Source organism: Petaurus breviceps, unplaced genomic scaffold (assembly GCF_028583685.1).
Source record: "Petaurus breviceps papuanus isolate PSGF00001 unplaced genomic scaffold, PetGlider_PUasm1.0 523, whole genome shotgun sequence".
Lineage (NCBI taxonomy): Eukaryota > Metazoa > Chordata > Mammalia > Diprotodontia > Petauridae > Petaurus > Petaurus breviceps.
In genome coordinates, this window is record NW_027186356.1 from 2,610,194 (window position 1) to 2,636,053 (window position 25,860).

At 39.4% G+C, this 25,860-nt stretch overlaps 1 protein-coding gene across 10 annotated transcripts in view; it reads right to left on the reverse strand.

Annotated features, from left to right (window-relative positions):
• The window catches only part of MYO9B (myosin IXB), a 132,075-nt gene that overhangs the window by 55,997 nt on the left and 50,218 nt on the right, over nt 1-25,860 (reverse strand). For all 10 annotated transcript variants that reach the window (XM_069102092.1, XM_069102083.1, XM_069102084.1 and 7 more), the window contains exons 3-5: nt 9,526-9,620; nt 610-672; nt 82-181 (exon numbers count right to left, since the gene is read on the reverse strand). In XM_069102092.1, coding sequence (XP_068958193.1) covers nt 82-181; nt 610-672; nt 9,526-9,620 — 258 coding nt within the window. The remainder of the gene's footprint in view (nt 1-81; nt 182-609; nt 673-9,525; nt 9,621-25,860) is intronic.

Sequence of the window (25,860 nt, forward strand, 5' to 3'; positions counted from 1 at the left end):
AACAGAACAGAACAGAACAGAACAGAACAGAACAGAACAGAACAGAAATTACCTTGGCTGTCCCACTTTTAAGCTGTTTACCTGGTTGAGGTAGAAGTAGTCTTCAGGTTGTTTGAGCTTAAATTCTTTGCGCTCTTCCTCACTGACTCCAAGTAACAAATAATAGAACACATGGTAGTTTCTATGGATCAAAATTAGGAAAAATATTTTTATAGTTTAAAAAAACCCACCCCAGTATTCTTTTAGGCTTTTCATGTAAACCAACTATGAAAATGCCAGTTATGTTTTAAAAACCTCCTTACTGAGTGGAGAAAATACAAACTGAAAAAAAAAATGTGTTTTCAGAGCTGAGTTTAGAAAGCATGATGTTTGGAAGTTTTTTCCTTTCCCACAAGTGCCTTGTTACTTCAGAAAACTTTCCTAATAAGGAGAGAGATAGTCTTTAGCTCACTATATCTGTAACAAAACACAGGTTTGCAAAGAGCCCCATGTGAAGACATTCTGCTGAATTCTCAAACATTAGCCTTTTCCTCTTACAGATATTAGTGGAGCAACCATGCATATAAATAAAAACTCTGTTCATATATCATTTCAGGATAATAGTCTTACCTTTCATCCTTTTCTTGAGAGACCAGGCGAGATTTTTCAAGCAGATATTTTTCAACAACAGCCCTATTGTAAAAAAAAAAAATTGATAAAACATTTCCCATAGCAGAAGAGTAACTTGTAAAGAGCTACAAATTAAATCAATCATTCAAATATGTTGTCTTTTTCATACAATGTGATTTTTTTTGGGGGGGAGTGGTAAGTTTCTATCACTGACTGGCACATCTGCAATTTTTAATTTTATCGAGTTGTTGCCAGGAGCTCCAAGAGTTAAAGTGATTTTCCCATCTCAATGAGCTAGTATGTGTTAACAGGGATTAAACCCACGTCCTTCTGACTCCAAAACTGGACCCCAACCCACAAGCCCCTGCTGCCAATACCACTGTGATTACGGGCCTTCATTTTACAAGTTAAAACCCACATAAGCCTTAAGTAAAATGCTTAGATTCCAAATCTTTTTTTAAGTTTAAAAAAATGCAAGTAGAGCCATTTAGGAAAACTTGGAGATAATATTTTAATTGTTCTCCAGACACATAGCCTACACCAGTTGCTAGATATAACAAAGATACTCTCTGGTAGCTAAAAGCAGAACTCCATGTTCAAAAAGGGCAGAGACCAACCACTCCTCAGCTGTGATGCAGAATTGCTCTGAGTGAGAAATCCTAAGATTCCTGGCAAAGAAAAGACTCAGTCTTTCAAATATGCAGAATTTGCACAAAGATGCAGCTTTCAACAATTGGTCTTAATTAGACATGGTAATAAAATCCCCATGGAAACCACCAATTGACTTTAACTCTTCCTGAGTTAGCAATGCATCTTCATGAGGGCTTAAAAACTCTCCATTTTCTAAATAGATGATAGGAATAAACTTATCATAGCAGACTACTGTGATTTTCATTGTAAGAAAATGATAAAGTATTTGTTCCTCAGGATTGTCATTAATGCAAAGATTTAATCACGGTAGAACATTATTAATCTAGTAGATTTTTGACTCTCATGGTTATCCCCCTAAAAATGCAATCCAGTTGCTTCATCTAGTAGAACTCTAAAAGATCAACCAATCAACAAGCACTTATTAAGCACCTACTGTATCGGCAGGCACTAGGGATAAAAAGACAGGCCACAAGTTCAAGGAGCTTTCCTTGTAGTGGGGGCGACATACAAGGTACAGAGAGTAGATGGAAGGTAACCAGAGGGGAGAGGCTCCAGCAGCGGAGAGGACAGGGAGAGCTGGTGCAGGTGAGAAAGTGGTGCCTGCATCTTAAAGGAAAGCAGGGATTCTGGAGTGGATGCGACAGAGGAGGCAGAGCACTCTGGTGTGGGAAGCAACCAATGAAAAGGCACAGAGATATCATGCATGTGAAGAACAGCAAGGAGGTCAGTATGGACTGGATCTTAGAGTGTGTGGAGAGAGGAAGATGAGAAGATGGGAAAGGCAGGAAGGGCCAGGTTATGAAAAGCTTTAAATGACCAAGGGTTTTATATTTGATCCTGCAGATATAAAAGGGAGTACTGGAATTGAGTAGAAGGGTGACAATTAATGGGTATCTGCCATGCACATCTAAAACAAATTTGTGGAGCAAATTTCTAAATTCACAGGGAAATCCTCAAAGGAAAATTGGTGTACTTTGTGGGATTTTATTTGGAATATTCTTGGCAGTTCCATAGTCAGTTTGGAGCATGTTACTTTATAATAAACCTTCTCTCGAAGACCTTTTTACATGATTCTGACCACCATATTTCTTTCTTGTCTTTATGGCTAATCTTCATAGCACCTAGGTCTCTTCTTACTTAACTCCATTTTTTCAACACCTTTCTTAAATCACTTTCAATCTGGTGCTATTTCATTAAAGTTACTCATGATCAACAACGACCTCTTCTTGACCATGTCCTGTGACCTTTACTCTCCACTCTTATCCCTTCTAATCTCTCCACTTTCATCACTTCTTTTCCATTTAAAAAAAATTTTTGATAACTATTTTGATATACTTTGTTTTCTTTGTAATAATTTACTGTATTTTATGTATTTAAAAACATTGTTTGGAGAAGGGGTCCACACAGGCTTCACCACATTGCCAAAGGGTTCCATGACATAAAGAATCCTCATTCTGTGTTTACTTCCTTAGGCATTTAATCTCTTTTTCTCATGGAATTCCAACCAAGAACTTCTAATTTCCTCCTCTTCAGCTGCCTACATGACCCTCACATTACTAGAACACACCATCAACATCTAAACAGTGGCCTTACAGAGAGCCCTTCTAAAATTTCTCTTCTGTTATTCTGTCAGCAGACCTCCACCTTCCTAGGTTGGAAACTGGGAAATGTGAATTTGACTCCTCTCTTCCCTTCAGTATCTATACTTTGTCAGCGAGTCTTGCTATTCTTCCTTCAAACTTGTTTCTAAGAGTAATCCCTTCCTCTACATTTGACAAAAACAACTCTAGTTCAGTCACTATTTTTTATTTAAATCCCTACAGGGCTTGGTCTAGATCAGAAGTTTTGTTAACACGAAATCTCCTACCAAGGGCTTCCAAACCAGATCAAAATGTTAACTGGGAAATATTTAACAAAATAAATAAAAATGCAATAAAACACAGATAACATTACATTTTAAAATTAAGTCAGCATGTGACCTGTATGATTTGGTTGCCCCTGTTTCATCATTGGTCTAGATGACAGCAGGTCTCTAGAACTCTAGTCTGTTGTAACCCCAGTGTTTGGCTTCTGCAAGTATCATTTTCATGTTAGGTTGTTGTTCAGTCATTCAAAAGTGTCTGACTCTTCATGAACCATGGGCCATAGCATGCCAACACTGTCTAGGGTATTTTCTTGCCTTCTCCCTTTACTGTGAGTGGTAAAGGAAACAGAGGTTAAGTGACTTGCCCAGAGTCACCCAGCTAGTAAGTATCTGAATCCAAATTTGAACTCAGGTCTTCCTGACTACAGGCCTGGTGCTCTATCCATTGAATCACTTCACTGCCTCCAAAACTCTACAGAGGTATGCTGTTACCTTTAGAAATAATAACAAGGCCACTTTGAATTTGCGTAGCATATAATTTTAAAGTATTTTAATACATTGCCTTTTGGGGGACTGAACAACTCTGTGATGTAGATAATAAAAATGGCAATAGTTGATACTTACAAAGCACTAAAAAATTGGAAAAACACTTCTACAACAATATGGTTGTAATACCTATGGCAGGTTTTACTATTACCATTTTTACAGATGTGGAAATGGAAGCTCAGAGTCTGTTAAACTGATTTACAGCTATGAAGAGTCAGAGGTAGGATTCAAATCCAGGTCTTTGCCTCTAGGTCTGGCTTTCTTTCCACCATGATCACTATTACCATTGTATAGTAGAAGTACCAGGCACACAGTCTTGCTCAGGATCACGCTGCTAGCCAGTGAGAACAGGGCCCAGAGTTTCCATTGCTCCAGACTTTGCATCTAGCCCTCTTGCTAGGACACTAAGCCCAAATTTCTCAACTGAGCACCGAAGGAGCTCTGTCCATGTGCCATCTTATACTCTGAAATTTCCCTTCTTTTTATTCTCTAACATAGTTCCTCTGCTCTAGTCAAGCCAGTCTCTTTGTGGTTCCCTACATACAACTTATTCACTGTCCACATCTTTGTACAAATCACTCTTCTCTGTCAACTGAGCGCCTTCACCATCAAGACCAGGGTTAAAACAAACTTCTCCTGTGCCCAACCCACCTAATCTGGAGCTTAGTCAGTATATTCTTGGCAATTCCATGTACATTTAGCCTGCAGCATGTTACAATATACTTAATGTGCTGCTCTGCTGACATGCTTAATTTAAGTCTTGGAGGTCTTGTTTGGTTTTCCCTATGAGACAACTTTTATGTCTTATGTCTTTGTTTTCTCACAAAAAGATCATATACTTCAACACAGAAGGGAATTCAGAAGCCATCTATAGCAACTATCTCATGGTACAGATGAGGAATTTGAGGAGAGAATAGCAATGAAATGTACAAGGTCACACTAGTAGTTGTGGCCTGGATGGGATTTGAACTCAGATTCTCCGACTACCTCCACTGAATCACATTCTCTTCTCTGGAGGAACACAAGCTCAGGAGCCTATTACAATAAAATGGGGGCCAAGTCTTAAAGGCAGTCTTTAAAAGCCCATCCCCCCCTCCCTCTAGGCTCAGCTCTCCTGATCCCTGATGCCAGTGGGCCTCCACTCCCAATACCTCATATCTATTTTGTATATTCCTCTACAGGAACATTTCTCCCATTGTGAGCTCACTTTTGTTTTCATATCTGGCACATAGTAGGTGCTTCAGAAATGCTTGCTTGCATATACAACCTATATCAAATTGCTTGTCATCTTTTGGTAGGGGGGAAGAAATGGAGGAAGAAAATTTGGAACTCAAAATTTTATTAAAAAAAAAAAAGGAATGTCAAAAACTGTTTTTACATGTATCTGGAAAAAGCAAAAAATATATATTTTTTAAAAAAGAAATGCTTGGGGCGGCCAGGTGACGCAGTGAGTAAGAGCATTGGCCCCAGAGTCAGGATGACCTGGGATCGGATTTGGGCTCTGATACTTAGCACCACACCCAGAAATAACTGGCCATGTAACCTTGAGCAAACTACTTAACCCCAATTGCTTTAAAAAAAAAAAAGAAAAGAAATGCTTGCTTGTTTGAAGGAACTTTGGACAAGGTAGCAGGAGATAGGGGTTCTAGTGTAAACTCTATCATTAACTAGTTGGTAAACCTTTGCTCAGTCACAATCTCTGTGGGCCTCAATTTTCTCATCTGTAAAATGAGAGGGTTGGATTGGATGACCTGGGCTTTCCCAGCTCTAGAATTTTATAACTCTATGACATGAATTTTGAATCAAGTTTTTAAGGTGGGCATAGGCATGGACTGGACAGAAGGAGAAATAGGAAACATTCCCCTAGCAGGGTAAATCTAAGTTAGGAGGTGGAAATCCACATTCCTTGATGGAGGCTGTGGTTTGTTTGGGCCTTGGAACTAGGTATAGAATAACCAACTAAGCAGATCCTGGTCATTTACCCCCTCTGTCCTGTCTAAAATTACCTGCTGGGTGCCCTCCTGGGCAGGGTGAGAGCATCACTGATACCTGGGCCCTCCTGCTCATTCTACTCAGGGTCCCATCAATATTCAATGTCTCCACTTTTCACTTTAGAGACCAGCAGGGGTTCTTAACTTGTTTCAAAAAATATTTTGATTACTGTATTTCAGTGTAAAAGGTTTTCTTTGTAATCCTATGTATTTTATTTTATGAAATAAAAAACATTCTGAGCAGGAATTCATGGACTTCACAATATTGCCTGTCAAAGAAGTTTCTGATGTAAAAAGAATCCCTGGACCTCAGGCAGTTCCTCTCCCCCCCCCCCCCCCATTTGGTTACCTACATGATCCTTACCTGGCTTGATTAATATAAATTCAATTTAAGAAATGCTTATGAAGCACCTACTATGTTAAACAGGGCATACAAGATGAAAAAATGATAGTCCCTGTCCTTAAGGGGCATATTAGTTGACCCTTGTGTGCTTCCCCTGCAAAACACAACACTCTGGAGCTAAGAGAGGAGAAACTTGCTTGAAAATAACTGTTAGTCATTCTATGCACATGAAAAAAATTATGTGAAAGCATTCAGTCAACATAAAAACAGAAAAATCCCATTAATCAAAGTCTCCATTCAGTGAAAATCTGTGAAATTATAGAAGGAGCCTAGATTAAAATTTATCTTTTCATTATCTACAAAGAGTTTGCTAATCAAATCCTCAGCATAAAGAAGACTGCAGGCAGAATTTCAATTAAACAACCATACTGCTAGCATCTCAAAAACATCTCTTGGCATGTATCTGGATTCTTACCAATTTATTAAATAAAGTTAATAGGTTCCTTATTATCCCTGGAGCCAACATTCTTAAAGTTAATTGTTACTATGAACTTAATAATAATCAGCAAACATAAAAATCAAGGGGGACAATTTTTATTTTAAACTCTTGGTTTTTACAAGGTACGACCAAACAAATTAACAAACAACAGACCAGTAAATGTGTGCAAAATCTAGGGGACAAAGTGACATCTTTTGACAGTGTATGCAACAAAATAACATTCTGTCCTACCTCCCTTTATGAGGGGGAAGGACAATTAAACTGAGTTCAGCTGCCATTTAACACTGCTTTCATTTATATTATTGGAGTTATAATGTACAGTTTTTGCATGAGGAAAATCAATGCAGATAGAATAAAAGAAACCACAAAATAGGAAAATATCAAAAGTCTCATATTCAAAAATGTATACAGAATTGGCAAAAATATATAAGACCAGGAGCCATTCCCCAACAAGTAAGAATACAGAGAATAAATACCTTTTCAAAAGAATTGCAAGCTATTGAAGATCATGGGGAACAAGTTCCAAATCACGAATAAGAAGAGAAATTCAAATGATAACAATTTACCTCATACTTGAAAACTGGAAAATCTGATAAAAGCTCTTCCTATCCTGACCATCACCCTGCCTTTCTGGCCTTCTTACATCTTACTCCCCTCTAAGTACTCTGTGATCCTGTGACACTGGCCTCTGTACTGTTCTTTGCACAAGAAACTCCAATCTCCTGACTGGGGGCATTTTCACTGGGCTGTTCTCCATGCCTAGATGCTTTTCCTCCTCATATTTGCCTCCTGGTTTCCCTGTCCTCCTTTAAACCTCCGCTAAAGTTCAACCGTTTGCAAATAACCATCCTGAGCCCTCCTTAATGTTAAGTGCCTTCCCTCTGAGATTATTCTCTAATTTATCCTGTATATTTTGTTTGTATATATTGAATTGCATATTGTCATCTTCATTAGACTCTGAGCTTCTTGAGGGCAGGGAATATTTTCTGCCTTCCTTTGTATTCTTAGCACTCAACAGCACAGTGCTTGGGGGCACACAATAAATGCTTAATAAATGCTTGATGACTTAATTCAACTTGTGAATTATAAATTTTAAGGATGTAAAAGGAGCTATGAATTAAGTCAACCATTCTTAATAACAACTGGCAATCACCTAAGAAAAGCAACTAAGTTGTTCAAACTTTTTGATCTAGCAAATCCTACTATTTGTCACAAGGAAGTAAAAGATAGAAATCAAGTTCCATTATATACTAAAATATTCACATCTTTTGTGGTACCAAAGAATCAGGGGAAAAATGAGTATCTCTTGATTAGGGAATGGCTAAACAAATGATATATCTAGGGAATTCAGAGAAACACAAGAAGATTTGTAAGAACTGATACAGAGTAAAAATAGAACCCAAAAAGCTGTCACACAATGCCTACAACAATGTAAATAAAAAAGATCACTATCTCCCTCCTCTAAGAAGAGAGGTTGGGGATTTTGATAGCAGAATGTTGCATCATTATCATACACAGTAACTGTTTTGATCATTCTGACAACTTTTCTTTGTTAGAAGGGACAGCCCAGTTCAGGGAGCAGGGGAGATACACAGAAATGACAGTGATATAAAAACAAAAGGTATCATAAGCATATTATTATTTTTTAAAAGAATAGGTTATGCCTGACAAACTCATTTGCTTTTTTATTTTTTAATATTTTTAAAATTTTTCTGCTTTGTGGAGGGGGAAGGTAGGGCAACTGGGGTTAAGTAACTTGCCTAAAGTCACATGGCTACTTTTTGTGTTAAGTGCCTGACTTTAGGGCCGGTGCTCTATTCACTGTACCACTTAGCTGCCCCTCTTATTTGCTTTTTTCACAAAGTCACTAAACGAGTTCCTTAAAGAAAGCTATAGAGTTCAACTATATTTTTAGTAGCACCTTTCACAAAATTTCTCATGCTACTCTCATGAAAGGCAGCAAGATGTAGGCTAGAAGACAGTAAAATTAGATGGATTTGGAACTGGTTGAATTGCCTGATTCAAAGAGTGGCCATTAACAGCTAGATTTCAACCTGAAATGTGGAATGCCCTAGGGATCTGTGCTACTTAATATTTTCATCTGTGACTTAGATAAGGCATAGAAGACAGTATACTTATTAAATGTCACACAAAGCTGTCAAGGATACTTTACAGTGGATAGCAGTAAAGATCCAAATAAACTGACAGACTATTATACTTTGAAACTTCAAAGTTGGAGGTGGTACCTCCAATGGGCCATGGAATGACCCAAAGGGTAACCAAGGGAAGATGAGTGGCATCCTGCCCTCCCTGCTATAGCTTATTACAAGGCTTATCTTCAATACAACTCTACTACCCCCCTTCATCCATTATCTGACCCCCCACCCAACTTTTAACCCCCTAGTCCTCAAATAGCTGGCTTTCTGAGGTTGTGCTCTCCCACCTCTAAATTTTCCCCTTTTTCTGATCATCCTCATAACCTAAGTCACCCAAATTAATAACTTTATTAACTCTCCCCTTACCTCCCATATATACTTAATTCCCAAGTCTCATTGATTCTACTTTCACAGAAATTCCTTTTTTCCCCAATGATATAGCTTATGTTCCATTTCAGGTCCTCATCACTTCTTGCCTAAACTATGCATTCGAAGGTCTATTTGGAAGCACAATCTGGCTCTAATAACACCTTACTAGGCTTATTTTATATTACTCTCCCTCACACACACATGGTACTTTCCAGCAAAACTAGACTTCCTAGAATTTCATCTTTGCCCCACCCCCTCATATAATGATATAGAAGGCACATTTTCAATCCATGGAATGCATTTCCCTTCCTCTTCTCCACCCCCAGAACTCTTTATTTCTTTCCTGTGAAGCCTACTATGCTGTATCCCTACAGTAGAATATAATAAGCAGCTTTCGTGTTCCTCTCCATATATCCATCTATCCTTGCAGAGAACAGGCATTTTAAAAATGCTTGTTAAACTGAATTTAAATAAAACTGAAATTATATTGTACATACCCTCGGACAATGCCATTCTCCAAATAGTTGACTTGAATGAATTTTCCAAAACGGCTTGAATTGTTGTTGTGGGCTGTTTTGGCATTTCCAAATGCCTACAAGAAAACAAAAAAGGAAGTTCTGAGATGATGAAATCCAAAATATTACATATTACATGTCTAAAGGCATATTATTCATCATGTGAAACTTGAGATCTAAGCATTTAGAAGCTGTGAAATACATTATGAAAATATAAGCTTGTGGAAGATTATCATTCAGAAACATTAAAGCTCTGCAATTTTTCCAACAAGGAAACTCAGGCCTCAAAAGGTTAAACAATGTATCTGAGGTCACACTGCTTAGCTAAGTGGTAGAGTTAGGCCAGGAATTCAAGACTCTGGTCAGACCTGAGCAAAAATTGTATAAACAGAGAATGGCATCCTCAGAGCTACTAGAAGTCTCTATGGCTCTCACAGATTTATAGTGGCCCTAATGACAGGAGGTATAATCATGCTACTCTGAATCAATTAATCAGCATTTATTAGCTATGTGCCAGGCACTAGAGGATACAAAGACAAGAAATCAAACAGTCCCGTGTCTCAAAGTGCTTACAACCTACTGGGGGGAGATTTGTGCATCTAAGCATATGAAGAATATGTATAAAACAGATACAAGATCCGTAACACGTGTGGATACTTGAGAGAGGCTTTGGGTGGTAGAGCTGCTGTGAAGGAATGGGGCAAAGGAATGAGGCAGAGATGGGAAAGGAGTGCATGCCAAGCATGAGAGACAGTACAAAGGCATGAAGTTGAGAGACAGTGGGCTGCGTTTGAAGAACAGAGAGGGGGACAGCATGGATGCATGGTAGAATGTGGAAAAGGTTGCAAAGATAATGTGAGGCCTGATTATGAAAGGTTTTAAAAACTAATAGAGAGAGGAGTTCATTTGATCCTAGAGGCAGTAAGAGTTTATTGAGGAGAGGACTGACATGGCCAGACCCATGTTTTAGGAAAATTACTCTGGTAGTTGTATGGAAGATAGAGTGGAGTGGAGAGAAACTTGAGGAACGGTGACCAATTAGGAGATTACTGGCAATAGGGGATGAGGGCTTGAATTAAGGCCTGGAACCTATGTGAGTAATGCCAAGGAGTCACATAAAGGAGGTGTTGTGGAGGGGGAAATGGTAGGATCTGGGAACTGATTTGCTATATGGGTAAGGGCAGAGTAAAGAGTTGAGCATTCAGTTTGAAATGTCTAAAATGGTGGTTGGTGATGTAGGACAGGAGCTCAGGAGAGAGAACAGGGCTAGATAAATTGAGGCAGGAGTCACTTGCATAAATTATAAAACCCAGGAAAGCTGATAGGATCACCAAGGAGAGAGGATAAAAAAGGAAGACCAGGACAGAGCCTTGAGGCATGCTTATAGTTAAGGGCTGTGATAGGGATGATAGAATTTGGAGATCATTCCTACAAGTGTTTTGGGAGTGAAAGTCAAATGGAAGAAAGTTAGGACTCAAGAGGCAGTTTTTAGCAAAGCTGCTCTTCTCATAGCCAAGACAAACCACTCTAAAGGAAAAGTTTTTGGAAGCCCTGGTTAAATATTTTAATGATCAATTACCATGGTACAGTACAAAGATACTGGTTGTGATGCTAAACAGGGTTTGTTCATATTTATTTTATTCTTTTAAACAAAAAAAGGAAACAGAGGAGCTGTGAGAGGCTGAGGGGATAAAATATGGGACAATTTCCAAAACATTCTAGAATACCTAACTAGGTCAACAAGAATGAATACATTGTGCAGAGAAGCTTCCCCTGAAGGCAAAGCAAGCAGCATCAGAGAGCAGATCACTGTCTGGAAGCATCTTCAATAATAGGAAATCTTCTTCAGTCATCATGAAGTGACTGTTTTATCAGGGTCACAAGACGGATCAACTTCCTGTTCCAAAAATAAGTGCTATGTCTGCACAAGAACACTTAAAACCACAGTCTAAGCTGTATTCAAGCAGACAGAAATAAAACGAACCTTCTTAGGAAACTGACTTCTAAAACTTAAATTCTGAGAGTTAACCATGTTAGAACTAAAAGTAAAAGCGAACAAGGTGGCGCTGTTGAAAGTGATTTTACATCTTGGGGAATTACTCTGGAATGTTTTCTATGCTGTAGGGATTCCTGGATCTTTCCTAAAGCCATCAACAAAATGCCAGGTACCCAATATATTTTACTATGGGGAAAGGTACTAAAGGACTTGAATTTTTTGTCACAAGGCAGTTTGCTCAAATAAAAGATGAGAAGGAAAAATAACTTTTGTTTCTCTTTCACAATAAAAACAATTCAATACTGAATCTTCCTTTTGTAGTCTCTTTCTAAAGCAGGGGGATCTTAAACCTTTTCCTGTCATAGACCCTTTTTGGCAGTCTGGTGAAGTCTATGGAGCCTTTCTCAGAATAAGGTTTTTAAATGCATAAAATAAAACACAAGATTAAAGGAAACCAATTATATTGAAATAAATTTATTAATATGCTAAAAAAAAAGCAAGTTCACAGACTCCAAGTTAAGAGGTTAATAGCCATTATTCTAAGGAAAGTGGCAGCCCAAAGTTTGCTTTTTCTTTTTTTTGGGGGAAAATACATAGACATACTCTTCTAGTATTAGTTGTGACACGCCTGGCATATCAATTCCATAGACTCACAGAAATTTACAATGGTTTCCTACATTTGAGATAACATGATTATAAATGCAGAACTGGCAGGTGCCTTGGAAGGCGTCCCTAATTAACAGATGAGGAAACTAAGGCTCAAAAGAGACGAAATGTCCTCTGACACCAAATCTAGTATGAGGGTGGTGAAGCTACAACGAAAGCCTGGATTCTTCCTACCTTATTTACCTTGTGGGGAGTCATAACCCTCTCCTCCTGTTCTCACCTCTTTATCTGGTGCATTTCTTTCTGCTGGGGGGGGGCAGTAGGGGTCATGTTGGGGCCAGCAGGGAACAGACAATTCTTCATGGAGCCACCTTACACATGAAGCCTGTTCTTCATGAACTGAAGTTGACTCTTGGAGAAAAAGCTACACGTTTGTTTCTCAATGCTCAAGATTCTTAGCCCAAGCACCTCTTTTTAGAACTGAGAAAACCGAAGCTCAGAGACATGAGTGCCACACTAACAGTCACATCAAATGCAAGAGTTCTTAAGGCTTCCGGTTCAGGGCTCTTCTCAGACTGTCAGCCCACAACGGTGCTCCTATTAAGTGACTCCCCTTGTCGAGCTTCACTAACATGATGATGGTGATGATCTCAAAGTTCTCTCTCAAATGCTCAAGCCTGATTTTTATTTTCTATGATAATCCCAGGATCTTTAGATGATGTGAAATAATGCATCTTAATTAATTTCTTCAATTATTTAGGTTCCTTTAATAGGCGTTCTTAACCTGAGTCTGAACTTTAAAAAGAAATCATTCTGATGACTATTTAAACAGAACTGGTTTCCTTTGTAATCCTTTGCCTTTTATTTTTATGCATTTAAAAATCTTATTCTGGGGTGGCTAGGTGGCACAGTGAATAGAGCACAGGCCCTGGAGTCAGGAGGACCCGAGTTCAAATCTGGCCTCAGACACTTAACACTTACTAGCTGCATGACCTTGGGCAAGTCACTTAACCCCAACTGCCCTGCCTTCCCCCCTCCAAAAAAAAAAATCTTATTCTAAGAGTAGTTCCATGACAGAAAAGGTGAAGAATCTCTTCCCTCTCTAACATGTCAAGCACATGCAATAGTTGTGCCCAAGTACTGTTTTGAGTTTTTCTTATCCCAATGATGTGGCAGAACAGTGCAATGGAGAGCAGGGCTTAAGAAGGCCTGGGTTTGAAACCTGACTCAGATTCATACAAGCTGTGTGACCATGGAGAAGTCACTTACTTTTCACAACTTTGGTTTCTTCCTCTGTAAAATCATAATACCTATAGTACTTAACTCTAAAAAATGTGAGGATCAGATGAGAGACCTGGAACTTTAACTTTAAAGCACCACATAAATGCAAGCTATTTATTCCCTGGAAAAGGTGAAGTCCTTGATAAGACACAAATTCCTTGCTTAGCTTTGGGTACTTGATGCACTATATTAATGCCACACAGATGCAGGCTAAGCCAAGTGGCTTTAAGTCTGGTCCTAATGTGGTGAGGTCTGCCTCCCCCTTCTCCTTCCTTCTACCCTTGAAACATCTGCGGGGGGCTGGCAACTCAGGCTGCCAAAGGGTCAAATGTCCAGGCTGGGAATGACCAAATTAAAGGTCATGGAAACTGGTAGTAAGATTGAATCTGTGAGCGGCCATTGAACTAACTTGGGTGAAATAGAAAGGAGAGAAGGAGAGAGGGAGAGAAAGAGAGAGAATGAGAATGAGAGTGAGAGGCTGCCAAGAGAAGACATAAGAACCTGGGAGACTAAAGAGTAGCTGGGTGGATGCACAGAATTAATTCCTTCCAGGGATCCTGAGGTCCCAGGGAAGCACACAAGCCCAGAAATGGCATTAGATAAAAGGCAGGCGGAGGAGTGAAAAATCCCCTCCTGGATTTGGTGGGGGCATTCCTGGACACACCAGAAGTAGGAGTCAAACAGAAGTACAGAGAGAGCTATGACATGGAAGAACTGACCAGGATCTTATCCTTTTTGCTGGTTCTCTGAGCTATGGTTCTGAGCCTAGAAAAGGTGCTTTGACTATCAGTGCAGTGCATTTTCCCTTTGTGTGTGTGGTGGGGTTGGGGAATGAACACTGTAGGTAGAGAGATGGAAAGTTATGGTTGTCTTGCAAGTCCTTTTTTAAAAATTTTGTTGCTGTTGAGTTAAAGTTTATTATGTATTTGAAGTCTTGTTAGCCTGAATGATTACACAGAAGCTAGAAGGACCCTTACCCTTTATCATGGAGGGAAGAAGGAAGGGAATAAACACTTAAACAGAACTTACTATATGCCAGCCCTGACAAGTATTACTTCATTTGATCCTCACAACCACCAGGGGAAATAGATGCCATTATTATCCTTATTTTATAGCTGAGGAAACTGCGGCAGACCTAGGTTAAATGGCTTCCCCAGAGTCACACACCTAGTAAATGCGTGAGGCTGGAGCTGAACTCGGATATTCCTGATGCCTCCAGGCCCAGGGCTCTATCCACTGGATAGCTGGGAGAGTGATACTTAGAGACAGGAGGTGATGCAACACCTACATTAGCAGGAGATACAAATAATGTCTCTGGATGGGCACACTTTATCCATGCAAAGATCTTTGCTGCTAAGCTCTTTTCTGGAGAGGACATCACTGGTGCATAAAGTTAGGACTGGAAAAATTTATCTAACTCCCTTATTTTACACATGGAGACAGAAGAGCAGGGAGGTAGAGCCCATGGTATCAACACCCTGCTCTCCAGCAGAATGTAAGCACGTTGAGGGCAGAGAACCCATGACCCTTTACTTTTGCATCCCCAGATCCCAGCAGAATTCCCTGTACACTGTATGTGTTTAATTCAAGGTTGCTGCTGCTGTAGTGACCTGCCCAACTCAGGGAATACATCAAGGCAGAGGGGCTAAGCCTACAGCATTCTAAATTCTAAAAACTGCTTTTTCCACTACAATCCACCAACTCTTCCCAATGAAATAAAGAAGAATGATACATTTGGTACAAACACAAAATTTGTTTTATACCTTCAAAGTCTCGGCTTATTAATGAATTAGTTTCACTAATAAGGGTCTCTCCACTCCAGTCCATCCTGTACTCAGTCATCAAAATGATCCTCTTAAAGCAAAGATCTATCTAATCATATTACACCGCCCCCCCCCCCCACTTCCATTCAATAAACTCCAGTGGCTTCTTATTACCTCTTGGATTGGATATAAAATACTCTTTAGTCCTTAAAGTCCTTCATTCAAAAGTCATATGCTGAAAGCTCCTTCTTCTCACCTCTTTATTTCATATCCTATCACTCAGATGCTTCTAGCCACTACTTTCTCCACCTGTCTCACTTTAAGAAGTGAGGGGAAGGGAAGGAGAATCTCCTCTCCCTTCTGACTGTGGGGCACTAGTGGACAATGGACTAATGGACTCTCCCTCCTCATGATGAGATGGAGCACTAAACATAGCACAAAGAGGTAGCCCTTTTCCTTGCCAAGGCAAACTTCCCTACAAGTGATTTCATTCCATCCAATTTCATCCAGCAGATTGCTCTCTCTCTCTATCATCCCTACTCTCTCACTTATTTTCAATCTTTCCCTATTGTCATGCTCATGTCTCCTCCATCCTCAAAAATCCTTCACTTAATCTTTCTATCCCCACTATTATCCCATATCTCTCCTGCCTTTTGTGGGGCTTTCGATCTTATCACTTCACCAAAACTGTTCTTTCCAAAGTTATCATGGTTCTCTTAGTTGACAGATTTGATGGCCTTCACTCAATCTTCACTCTTCTTAAACTTTCTGCAGCCTTTGATACTGTCCATCGACCTCTTTTCCTTAGCACTCTCTTCTCTTTAGGTGTTTGGGACACCACTCTCTCCTGGTCCTCCCCCTCCCTAGATGACCATTCCCTCTCAGTCTCTTTTGCTGGATCTTTATCCAGGGTACACCGTTAACTGTGGGTGTCCCACAGGGCTCTGTTCTGGGCTCTCTTTTCTTCTTCTTTTAATAGCAAATGTCACAGAAGTACTACTTCACCTGATGATCTCATCAGCTCCCATGGGTTCAATTATCACCTCTATGCTGATGATTCTCAAATCTATTAATCCACCTCCAGTCTTGAATCTCCAATTGCCCAACAAACATCTCCAAGAGGATGTCCAGTGAATATCTTAAATTCAACATGTCCAAAACTGAACTCACCCCCTCTATCTCGGCAACTGCTGAGGCCCACTGAGTTCACCTTTACAACATCTCTAGAATATACTCCCTTCTCTCTTCTGATACAATAACCTGCTGGTTGGTCTGCTTGCCAAAAGTCTCTCCTCACTCTAGTCCGTCCTCCACGTAGTGATTTTCCCAAAATACAGGTCAGCTCATGTCACCCTCCTGTCACTAACCTCCAATCACTCTTTATCACCTCCAGGTTCAAATATAAAATCTTCTGGTGCTCAAAGCTTTCCATGACCTAGACTCCCCACCTTTCCCACTGTCTGACACCTTACAGATGATGAAAGTAAGGCAAATGTGGTTAAGTGACTTGCCCAGGATCACAGGGCTAGTAAGTGTGTGAGGTCAAATTTGAATTCAAGATGGTTCCTGATTCCAAGCCCAGTATTCTATCCACTGCACCACCACCTAGCTGCCCAATAAAGGCTTAGTGTCTGACTTAGTCTGGCCCCCTCCTACATTTTACATTTTCTTATACCTCATTCACCTCTACACTCTCTTCATTCCAAGGATACTGGCATCCTGGCTAAGTATTTTCACCGGCTATTTCCCATCCCTGTAATTCTCATCTTCCTTATGTCCACCTCTTCTTTCCCCTGGTTTCCTTCAAATCTCAGCTGAAATCTCTCTTTCTGCAAGAAGTCTTTTCCATCCTGCTTAATCTTAGTGCTTTACCCTGAGGTAATCTCAAATGATTCTCCATATCTCTTGTTTGGACACAGTAATATCCTTGTTGTGTCCTCCATTAGATTGTGAGCTTGCTGAGGAAAGGACCTTTTTTTTTTTTTTAGCACTCAGCACAGTGCCTGGCACATAGCAGGCACCTAATAAATGCTAGATGACTTGACTTGTTGACTTACGCAAAAAATAAAAACAAAAAAACTAAACAATCCTGAAAATGGTGGATTTACAGTTAAACAACTATTGAGAAAAAGACCTAGGCTTGCCTGCCTTGTAGATACCAGGATGTTTTATTTTGCAATTACTCTCCTAAGAGATGTGTATGGCTTAAACCTGCCCCATAGCTCCAATGATCTCACACGTCTGGTATGCAGTCTCAGAACAGAGCAACTTTTCAAAAGCCAATCTAAAAATAATCTGGTTTATATTTCTATATTTCAAGCTGTGGGAAATGTGCTTAATGCTTATATGGAGTGGGACTATTATCATTTATACTCATCACTGGAGTTTCAAGAGAGGCTCACATCAAATTTTATAACAAACAGATTTAAAGCACAAATACAATAACATGGTTAAGACAAAGGGCCTTGAATAACATGGGTATATTATGGAATGCAATGATGGAAGGAAGAGGTCTAAGGGATATAAGCAATAATTTTATATTATATGGCAAAGTGACTATAAAAAAGCAAGATACTAATAGTACTTCCCCCAAGATACCTATAAAATTGATAGAGATCCAACAAAATGTTAAATTAGAATAATACTTCTAGTTTGATATTCATAATTAATTCTTAATTTCGTTTTAATGGCAAATGTCATAAATTCATCTTTGTCCTGGAAGGGGCCTTAGACATCTCATCTAGTTCAAATCCCTCATTTTAATGAGGAAGTAACTTAGGCCCCCAGGAAGAGAAATGACATCTCAAGTCACAAAGAAGGCTGTGGTCACATTTAATACTCCTTTGTTCTCCTGTGATTTCAGGCAGTGGCTATAGCTCTTGCCTCTTTACACATTATTTAGAATCTGCCACTTAACTTTGCTACAAGTTATATCTTTTATACTTGTATAGATTTGAAAAGCTTTTTTGGTTAAGCCTGAGAGGCAATGTGGTACAGGAGATGAGGGCTGAAGGCCCTCTGGAGTCAGCAAACTTGGGTTCAAATCATAATTTTGCTACTAATCCAGCTATGTAACCTTGGGTACTTTTCCATGCACTAGAGATCCCTCATATGTAAAAGGAGATCAACTAGCACGGGTCCAGTGAGCCAGGCACTATGCTAGGGGCTGGAGATTACAATACAAAGAATGAAACAATTCCTACTGTCAAGGACTTCTAAGAAGTGAATTCTACTCTAAATTAACAATACTCTGATCCTAAGTCTTCTAATAAGGCCTGAGCTATGTGTTTTTGTTGGGCAGCTAGGCAGCACAATGATAGAGTGCCAGGCATGGAGTTAGGAAGACCTGAGTTCAAATTTGACCTCAGACACTTTAGATTCGACTGAAATTACTCAACAACAAAGACTTCTGAAAAGGCCTCAGCTACATACATTAAACCAACTCCACTTCACATCCATTTGATTGGAAAAGATAACAGAAGAGGAATATGAGAATGATGCAGGGTCTGCAGGAAAATGGGCAGAACAATGCACTACTGATAGTGTGGTGAATTGGTCCAGTTATAATGGAAAGCAATTTGGAAGGCCTTATGCAGATGATCCTGAAGCTAACTTGACTTGTTTTCTTGAATTGCCCTATTTTGCAGGGGTACTGGACCCAGAGTATAAAGGAAACCTGGAACGAACTAATGATGAAGTCCCCGCCGTCCCCCCCCCCCCCCAGCTGACATAACAGCAATCCTTTGCAACTCTCAACTCTAACTGAACTCTCAGTGCCCTTGAAGCCAAGTCAGGGACAAGACAGGTGCCAGTCAGTCTGTCCCACATGCCCCAAGAAATTAAGAAGAAAAGGATTCATATGTTCAAAAACATTCACATCAGCTCTTTTTGTAGTAGTCAAAAACTAGAAACTAAGGAAATGTCCACCTATTAATGAATGGTCAAATAAATTATGGTATGTAAATATAATAGAATATTATCATATTTTTAGAAATGAAGAAATGCAGTTTCAGAGGAAATTGGGAAGGCTTCTTTGAACTAATGAAAAATGAAGCAAGCAGAACCAGAAAAACAATTTGTACTATAACAATGTTAACTAGTTCAACTTAAAAAGTCTTTGGATATCTATCAAAACAACAATAAACCACCAGTCAAGAAGACAGAAGCTAAAACATGCTACCCACCTCCTGCTAGAGGAGTGATAGACTTAGAATGTAGAATGAGACTGATATTTTTGTACATGGCCAATAAGGATATTTGTTTTGCCAGACTATGCATATTTGTTTAGAGAGTTTTCATTTTTATTGTTCATCTGGGGAGGGTAAGATAAACGATGATAAAATAAATTCAAAAAGGACTGAACCTATGATTTCACTGCTATGGGCTCCCAAATGAGGAAACTCTACCAATGCAGATTAGCACCTTTTCAGCGATTTATAGTCTTTGAGAAGTACAAACAGCAATTAGAGGCTGAATGACTTGCCCAGGGTCACAAAGCTGGTATAGTAGAGGCAAGGATTTGAAACAAGGTCTTCCTGACTCTAAGGTCGGCTTTCTCTGCATCATTATGTCTCTCTGATCTGGGTAAGATGATGTATTTCAATCAAGTCATGAGTTACATTCCTTCAGGGCAAGGCCTTTAAAGTAACTACTTTACTGCATCATAAATTCAAGTTATGATCACTATTATTCTTTATTGTTTCTAACATGCTATAGGCATTTAGTGAGCACTGATAATTATGAAGACAATACAAAGATCTGGAAATTTGGCATGTGTCCCAAGTTACAGAATTTTAGGTGTATATAATGTCAAAGCTAGAAGGAATCTTAGGCTAAAGAAAATAGAATTTTAAAGACTGAAGTCACCTTTCCCCACCTAATATAAACCTTTCAATTTTAGAGATTAAGACCCTTAGGCCCAGAAGTTACCCCTGAAAGTGACATACAGGTGGGTTATAATTCATATACATGGTGCCATTCATATAAAAATATAAGAAAAAGTTTCCTAAAGACTCTGTATTAAACAACATTTCACTTCAAGTTTTCAAGACAATTCACAGAAGAATTAAACTCTTACAAGGGAGAAAAGCTACACAAATCTTAAGCTGCATATTATTTAAATTACATTTGATCCACTGATGGATTACCATTTGTAGGGCATAGTGGAGAGACTTGTTTAGTAGTAGTTCAACTAGAGGATTTCTAAATCACAGTAACATGGGAATTAGGAAAGACATCAGACATCTAGTTCAACTTGTCCCTAAAGAAAAATTACCTTCAATAAGTGCTTAGCCTTTACTCAAAGGCCTTCCATGAAGAAGAATCCATTAATTCTAAAGACAGCCTATTCCACTTAGGGATAAATTTAATAGTTAGAATTTTTTTTCCTTTTATCAAAGCTAAATACATCACTTTGCAACTTAGATCCATGGTTCCTATTTCTGCCCTGTGGGGCAAAGAAGAACAAGAGTTTCCCTTCCATATCAGAACCTCAAAGTACTTGAAGATAGCCATCACATTCCCTTTTGAGTCTTTTCTTCATAAAGCCAAACATCCCTAGTTTTAAAAACGATCCTCATATGGCATAAACACAAAGCCCTTAACCATCCTGGTCTCCACCTCTGGATACTCACCAACTTATCAATATCCTATCTAAAATGTAGTACCCAGAAGCTTACACTTCACTTGTGGTCTGACTGGGTACATACAGGAAGGCTATTACCTCCCTAATCCTGGACACTATGTCTGTCAACATAGCTCCAAGGTGAATCAATGTTCTTGACAGCCTTATCACACTGCTGACTCATACTGAGCAGGCAGTGAATTGAAAACCCCAGATGTTTTTCAGGTGAGTTGCTATCTAGTCACATCTTCCCCATCTTATACCTGTAAAGCTGATTTTCTGAAAACTCAAATGTAAGACAAACAATTATCTGTATTACATTTCGACTTATTATATTTGACCCAATGTAAGATTTAAAATTTTTTTAAAATTTATTTTAGTTTTCAAAATTCATTTCCTTAAGATTGAGTTCCAAATTTTCTCCCCATCTCTCCCCTACCCCCACCCCAAGATGGCAAACATACTGATTACCCCTTCCCCCCAGTCTGCCCTCTCTTCTATTCTCCCTATCCCTCCCTTACCCCCTTTCCCCCTACTTTCTTGTAGGGCAAGATGGATTTCTTATCATCCCTTCATATTCAACTCACTCTGTGACCTCTCTCTATGTACACATATACATACCCCTAAAGTCTGAACACATAGGAAATCTCATTATACACGTTTTCAAGAAATGAAATGAACGAAATTTTCAACATTTTATTTAATTAGCATAAATTTTATCTGTGACAATTTCTTTTTTTTTTTTTGAGGGCATTTGGGATTAAGTGACTTGCCCAAGGTCACACAGCTAGGTTTTTTTGGTGTGTGTGTTAAGTGTCTGAGGCCTGATTTGAACTCAGGTCCTCCTGACTCCAGGGTTGGTGTTCCATTCACTGTGTCACTTAGCCGCCCCCTCCATGACAATTTCATATGGAATAAAAGCTTTCAATAGCTATTGGGGACTATTTTCCATATTAATGAGATTAATTTAATTAATGAGATTTCCTATGTCTTCCTATGAAATCTCATTTATGCTAATTATATATATATATTCCGTTCAACTAATTTAATTTAATTAATGAGATTTCCTATGTCTTCCTATGAAATCTCATTTATGCTAATTAAATATATATATATTCCCTTCAACTACCCTAATACTGAAAAAAGTCTCATGAGTTACAAATATCCTCTTTCCATGTAGGAATATAAACAGATCAACTTTAATAAGCTCCTTATAATTTCTCTTTCCTGTTTACCTTTTCATGCTTCCCAATGCTTGAAAGTCCTCTATTTCATGGAATGACCATATTTTCCCCTGAAGTATATCAGTAGGTGATTCTTGATTTTAATCCTAGCTCCTCTGACCTCTGGAATATCATATTCCAAGCCCTTCAATCCCTTAATGTAGAAGCTCCTAGATCTTGTGTTATCCTGATTGTGTTGCCACAATACTTGAATTGTTTCTTCACTGCTTGTAATGTTTTCTCCTTAACCTGGGAACTGTGGAATTTGGCTATTATATTCCTAGGAGTTTTCTTTTTGGTATCTTTTTCAAGATGCAACTGATGGATTCTTTCAATTTCTATTTTACCCTCTGGTTCTAGAATATCAGGGCAGTTTTTTCCTTGATAATTTCTTGAAAGATGATGTCTAAGCTCTTTTTTGATCATGGCTTTCAGACTGTCCAATAATTTTAAAATTATCTCTCCTGAATCTATTTTCCAGGTCAGTTGTTTTTCTTTTTTTTTTTCAAATGCTTTATTAACTTCTGATTTACATCATTCATTTCTGCCAGATTTTGAGTTACAAATTTTCTTCCCATTCTTCCCCTACCCACCGCCCTAAAATAGCAGTCCCACAGGATATCCCCTCCTCCAATCTTCTCTCTCCCATATTTTCTCCCTTACTCCTTTTGACTTTTCCAGTGGATCTCTATGCCCCAGTGCCTGTATATCTAATTTCCCAATTACATGTAAAATAGTATTAATAATAGTATATATATTTGAGTATTTGATTTTAAAACTTTGAATTCCAGATTCATTCCCTTCCTCCCTTGTCACCCACCCTTACCGGGAAGATAAGCAGTTCAGTATAGGTTGTACATGTGTGGATAATGCAAAACAATAACATAGTAGATATATTGTAAAAGACTAACTATATTTCCCTCCCTCCTATTCCACCTCCCACTTGTTCTATTGTCTACTTTGATCCTGTCCCTTTTCAAAAGTGGGTGCTTCCAACTTCCCTCCTCCCAAGCCTGCCCTCCCTTCCATTATCCCCCCTCTCATCCCCTTCCCCCCCTACTCTCCTGGAGGGTGAGATACCCTGTCTAGTGTGTATTTCATTCCTTCCTCATGCCAAATTCAATGGGAATAAGGTTGACCCATTCCCTTTTGCCTTCCTATTCTTCTCCTACATTGTAACCATTTTCTCTTGCCTTTCCTATGAGATAGTTTACCCCATTCTTTCTCTCCCCATCTCCTCTCATTATATTCCTCTCACCTCTTAATTTCACCTTTTAAATATCATCCCTTCCTGTTAAATTGGTCCTGTGCCCTTTCTCTATGTATACCTGTAAACACATGCCCATAAACCCTCATATATAGACATATATATATTTCTATTCCCTTCAACTACTGAGAAAAGTTTCATAAGTTACAATTATTGTTTTTCCATGTAGGAATGTTAATAGTTCAATTTTGATAAGTTCCTTATGATTTCTTTTCTCTGTTTATCTTCTCATGCTTCTCTTGCTTCTTGTATCTGAATGTCAAATTTTCTATTCAACTCTGGTTTTTTTCAGTAAGAATGCTTGAAAGTCCTCTATTCCACTGAATGACCATATTGTCTCCTGAAACATGATACTCAGTTTTGCTGGGTAGGTGACTCTTGGTTTTAATCCCAGCTCCTTTGACCTCCAGAATATCATATTCCAAGACCTTCGATCCCTCAGTGTAGAAGCTACCAGATCCTGGCTTATCCTGATTGTGTTTCCATAATATTCAAATTGTTTCTTCCTGGCTGCTTGTGATATTCTCACCTTAATCTGGGAATTCTGGAACCTGGCTATAATATTCCTAGGAGTTTTCTTTTTGGGATCTTTTTCAAAAGGTGATGGATGGATTCTTTCAACCTCTATTTTGCCCTCTGGTTCTAAAACATCAGGGCAGTTTTCCTTGAGAACTTCCTGGAGGCTGATTTCTAGGTTCTTACTTTGATCATGGCTTTCAGGTAGTCCAATAATTTTTAAATTATCTCTCCTGGATCTATTTTCCAGGTCAGTGGTTTTTCCCATGAGATATTTCACATTGCCTTCTATTCTTTCATTTGTTTGGATCTGTTTAACAGCATCTTGATTTCTCATAAAGTCATTAGCTTCCATTTGCTCCAATCTAATTCTGAAGCAATGATTCTCCTCATTGATCTTTTGAGATTCTTTTTCCATCTGGCAAATTCAGCTTTTTAAGGCATTCTCCTCATTGCCTTTTTGAGCCTCTTTTGCCATTTGAGTTAGTCTATTTTTTAAGGTGCAATTTTCCTCAGTCAGGCTGTTGACTCTCATTTTGTAATTTTCTTGCATTGTTCTCATTTCTCTTCCCAATTTTTCCTCCACTTCTCTTATCTACTTCTTAAGGTCCTCTATGGCCTATAACCAGCTCGTATTTTCCTTTGAAGCTTTTGGTGCAGGAGTTCTGACTTCACTGTCTTCCTCTTGTTCCATGCTTTGCTCCTTTTTGTCCCCCAAACAGGAGTCTAATGTTGGAATCTTCTGTCTGCTTTGTTTCCTTTGCCTGGTCATGTCGCCCCTCAGTCACTTGGCCCCTGGGCTTTTTGTCACAGTAGGACTCTGCCACCAGACAGGGGAGCTTTCGTCCCAAATGCTGGGGTTTTCTCAGCTGCCGGAGGTATTAGATGGGTGCCCTCTCTGAGGTCTCCACATGCTCTGGCAAGCTGGACACACAACCTAGCACCTCCACCCTAGACTGCAATCCAGATCCAAGCAGGGTAAAGTAAGAGTGATTACCCCTCAGACTGGTGCTTGGTTCCCCTACACTCTGCAGGCCAGGAGCTGAAGCTGCCACAGTGGTGCTGGCTGGCTGTGCTGGTGTCTCAGCCGCTTCTCGGCCCGGGGGCAAAAGCCATGCACTCCCACTTACTGCGTCTTCAAGTCCAGACTGCACTGACCTCTCACTTTGTCCTTCGCATCTATGTGTTGAAAAATCTGGAAATGGCCACAGCTGCTGCTGATCTGTAGTCCCTCCAGCCAGGGGCTGGTCAGGCCCGCACTGGGGCTAAAGCCTCGGCATGGGGCTGGGCTCGGCTCCCAGAGCACTGTGCTGGCTGATTCCTGGTGGCCTGCCGGTCTGTCCTCAGAGGGAGGTTAGCTTCTCTGTGTCATTTTGTGGGTTCTGCAGCTCCAAAGTTTATTTAGAATCCCCTTTTTACATGGATTGGGGAAGGTGGAAACCAGAGCAGCAGGGAGGTCCTGCTTCTACTCCACCATCTTGACTCTGCCCCACCCCAGTTGTTTTTTCTAATGATATATTTTACATTGTCTTCTATTTTTTTTTTCACTCTTTTGGATCTGTTTTATAATATCTTGATTTCTCATATAGTCATTAGCTTCCATTTGCTCCATTCTAATTCTGAAGGAAATATTTTCTTCAGTGAGCTTTTGGACTTCCTTTTTCATTTGGCCAATTCCACTTTTTAAGGCATTCTTCTCCTCACTGGCTTTTTGGACCTCTTTTGCCATTTGAGTGAGTATTTTTTTTAAAGCAATCAGGGTCAAGTAACTTGGTTAAGGTTACATGGCCAGTTATTTCTGGGTGTGGTGCTAAGTATCTGAGCCCGGATTTGATCCCCAGGTCATCCCGACACTGGAGCCGGTGCTCTTACTCACTGAGCCACCTGGCCGCCCCTGTTAGTCTATTTTTTAAAGTGTTATTTTCTTCAGTACTTTTTTGGGTTTCCTTTAGCAAGCTGTTTACAAATTTTTCATGATTTTCTTGCATCACTCTCATTTCTCTTCCCAGTTTTTCCTCTACTCCTCATACTTGATTTTCAAA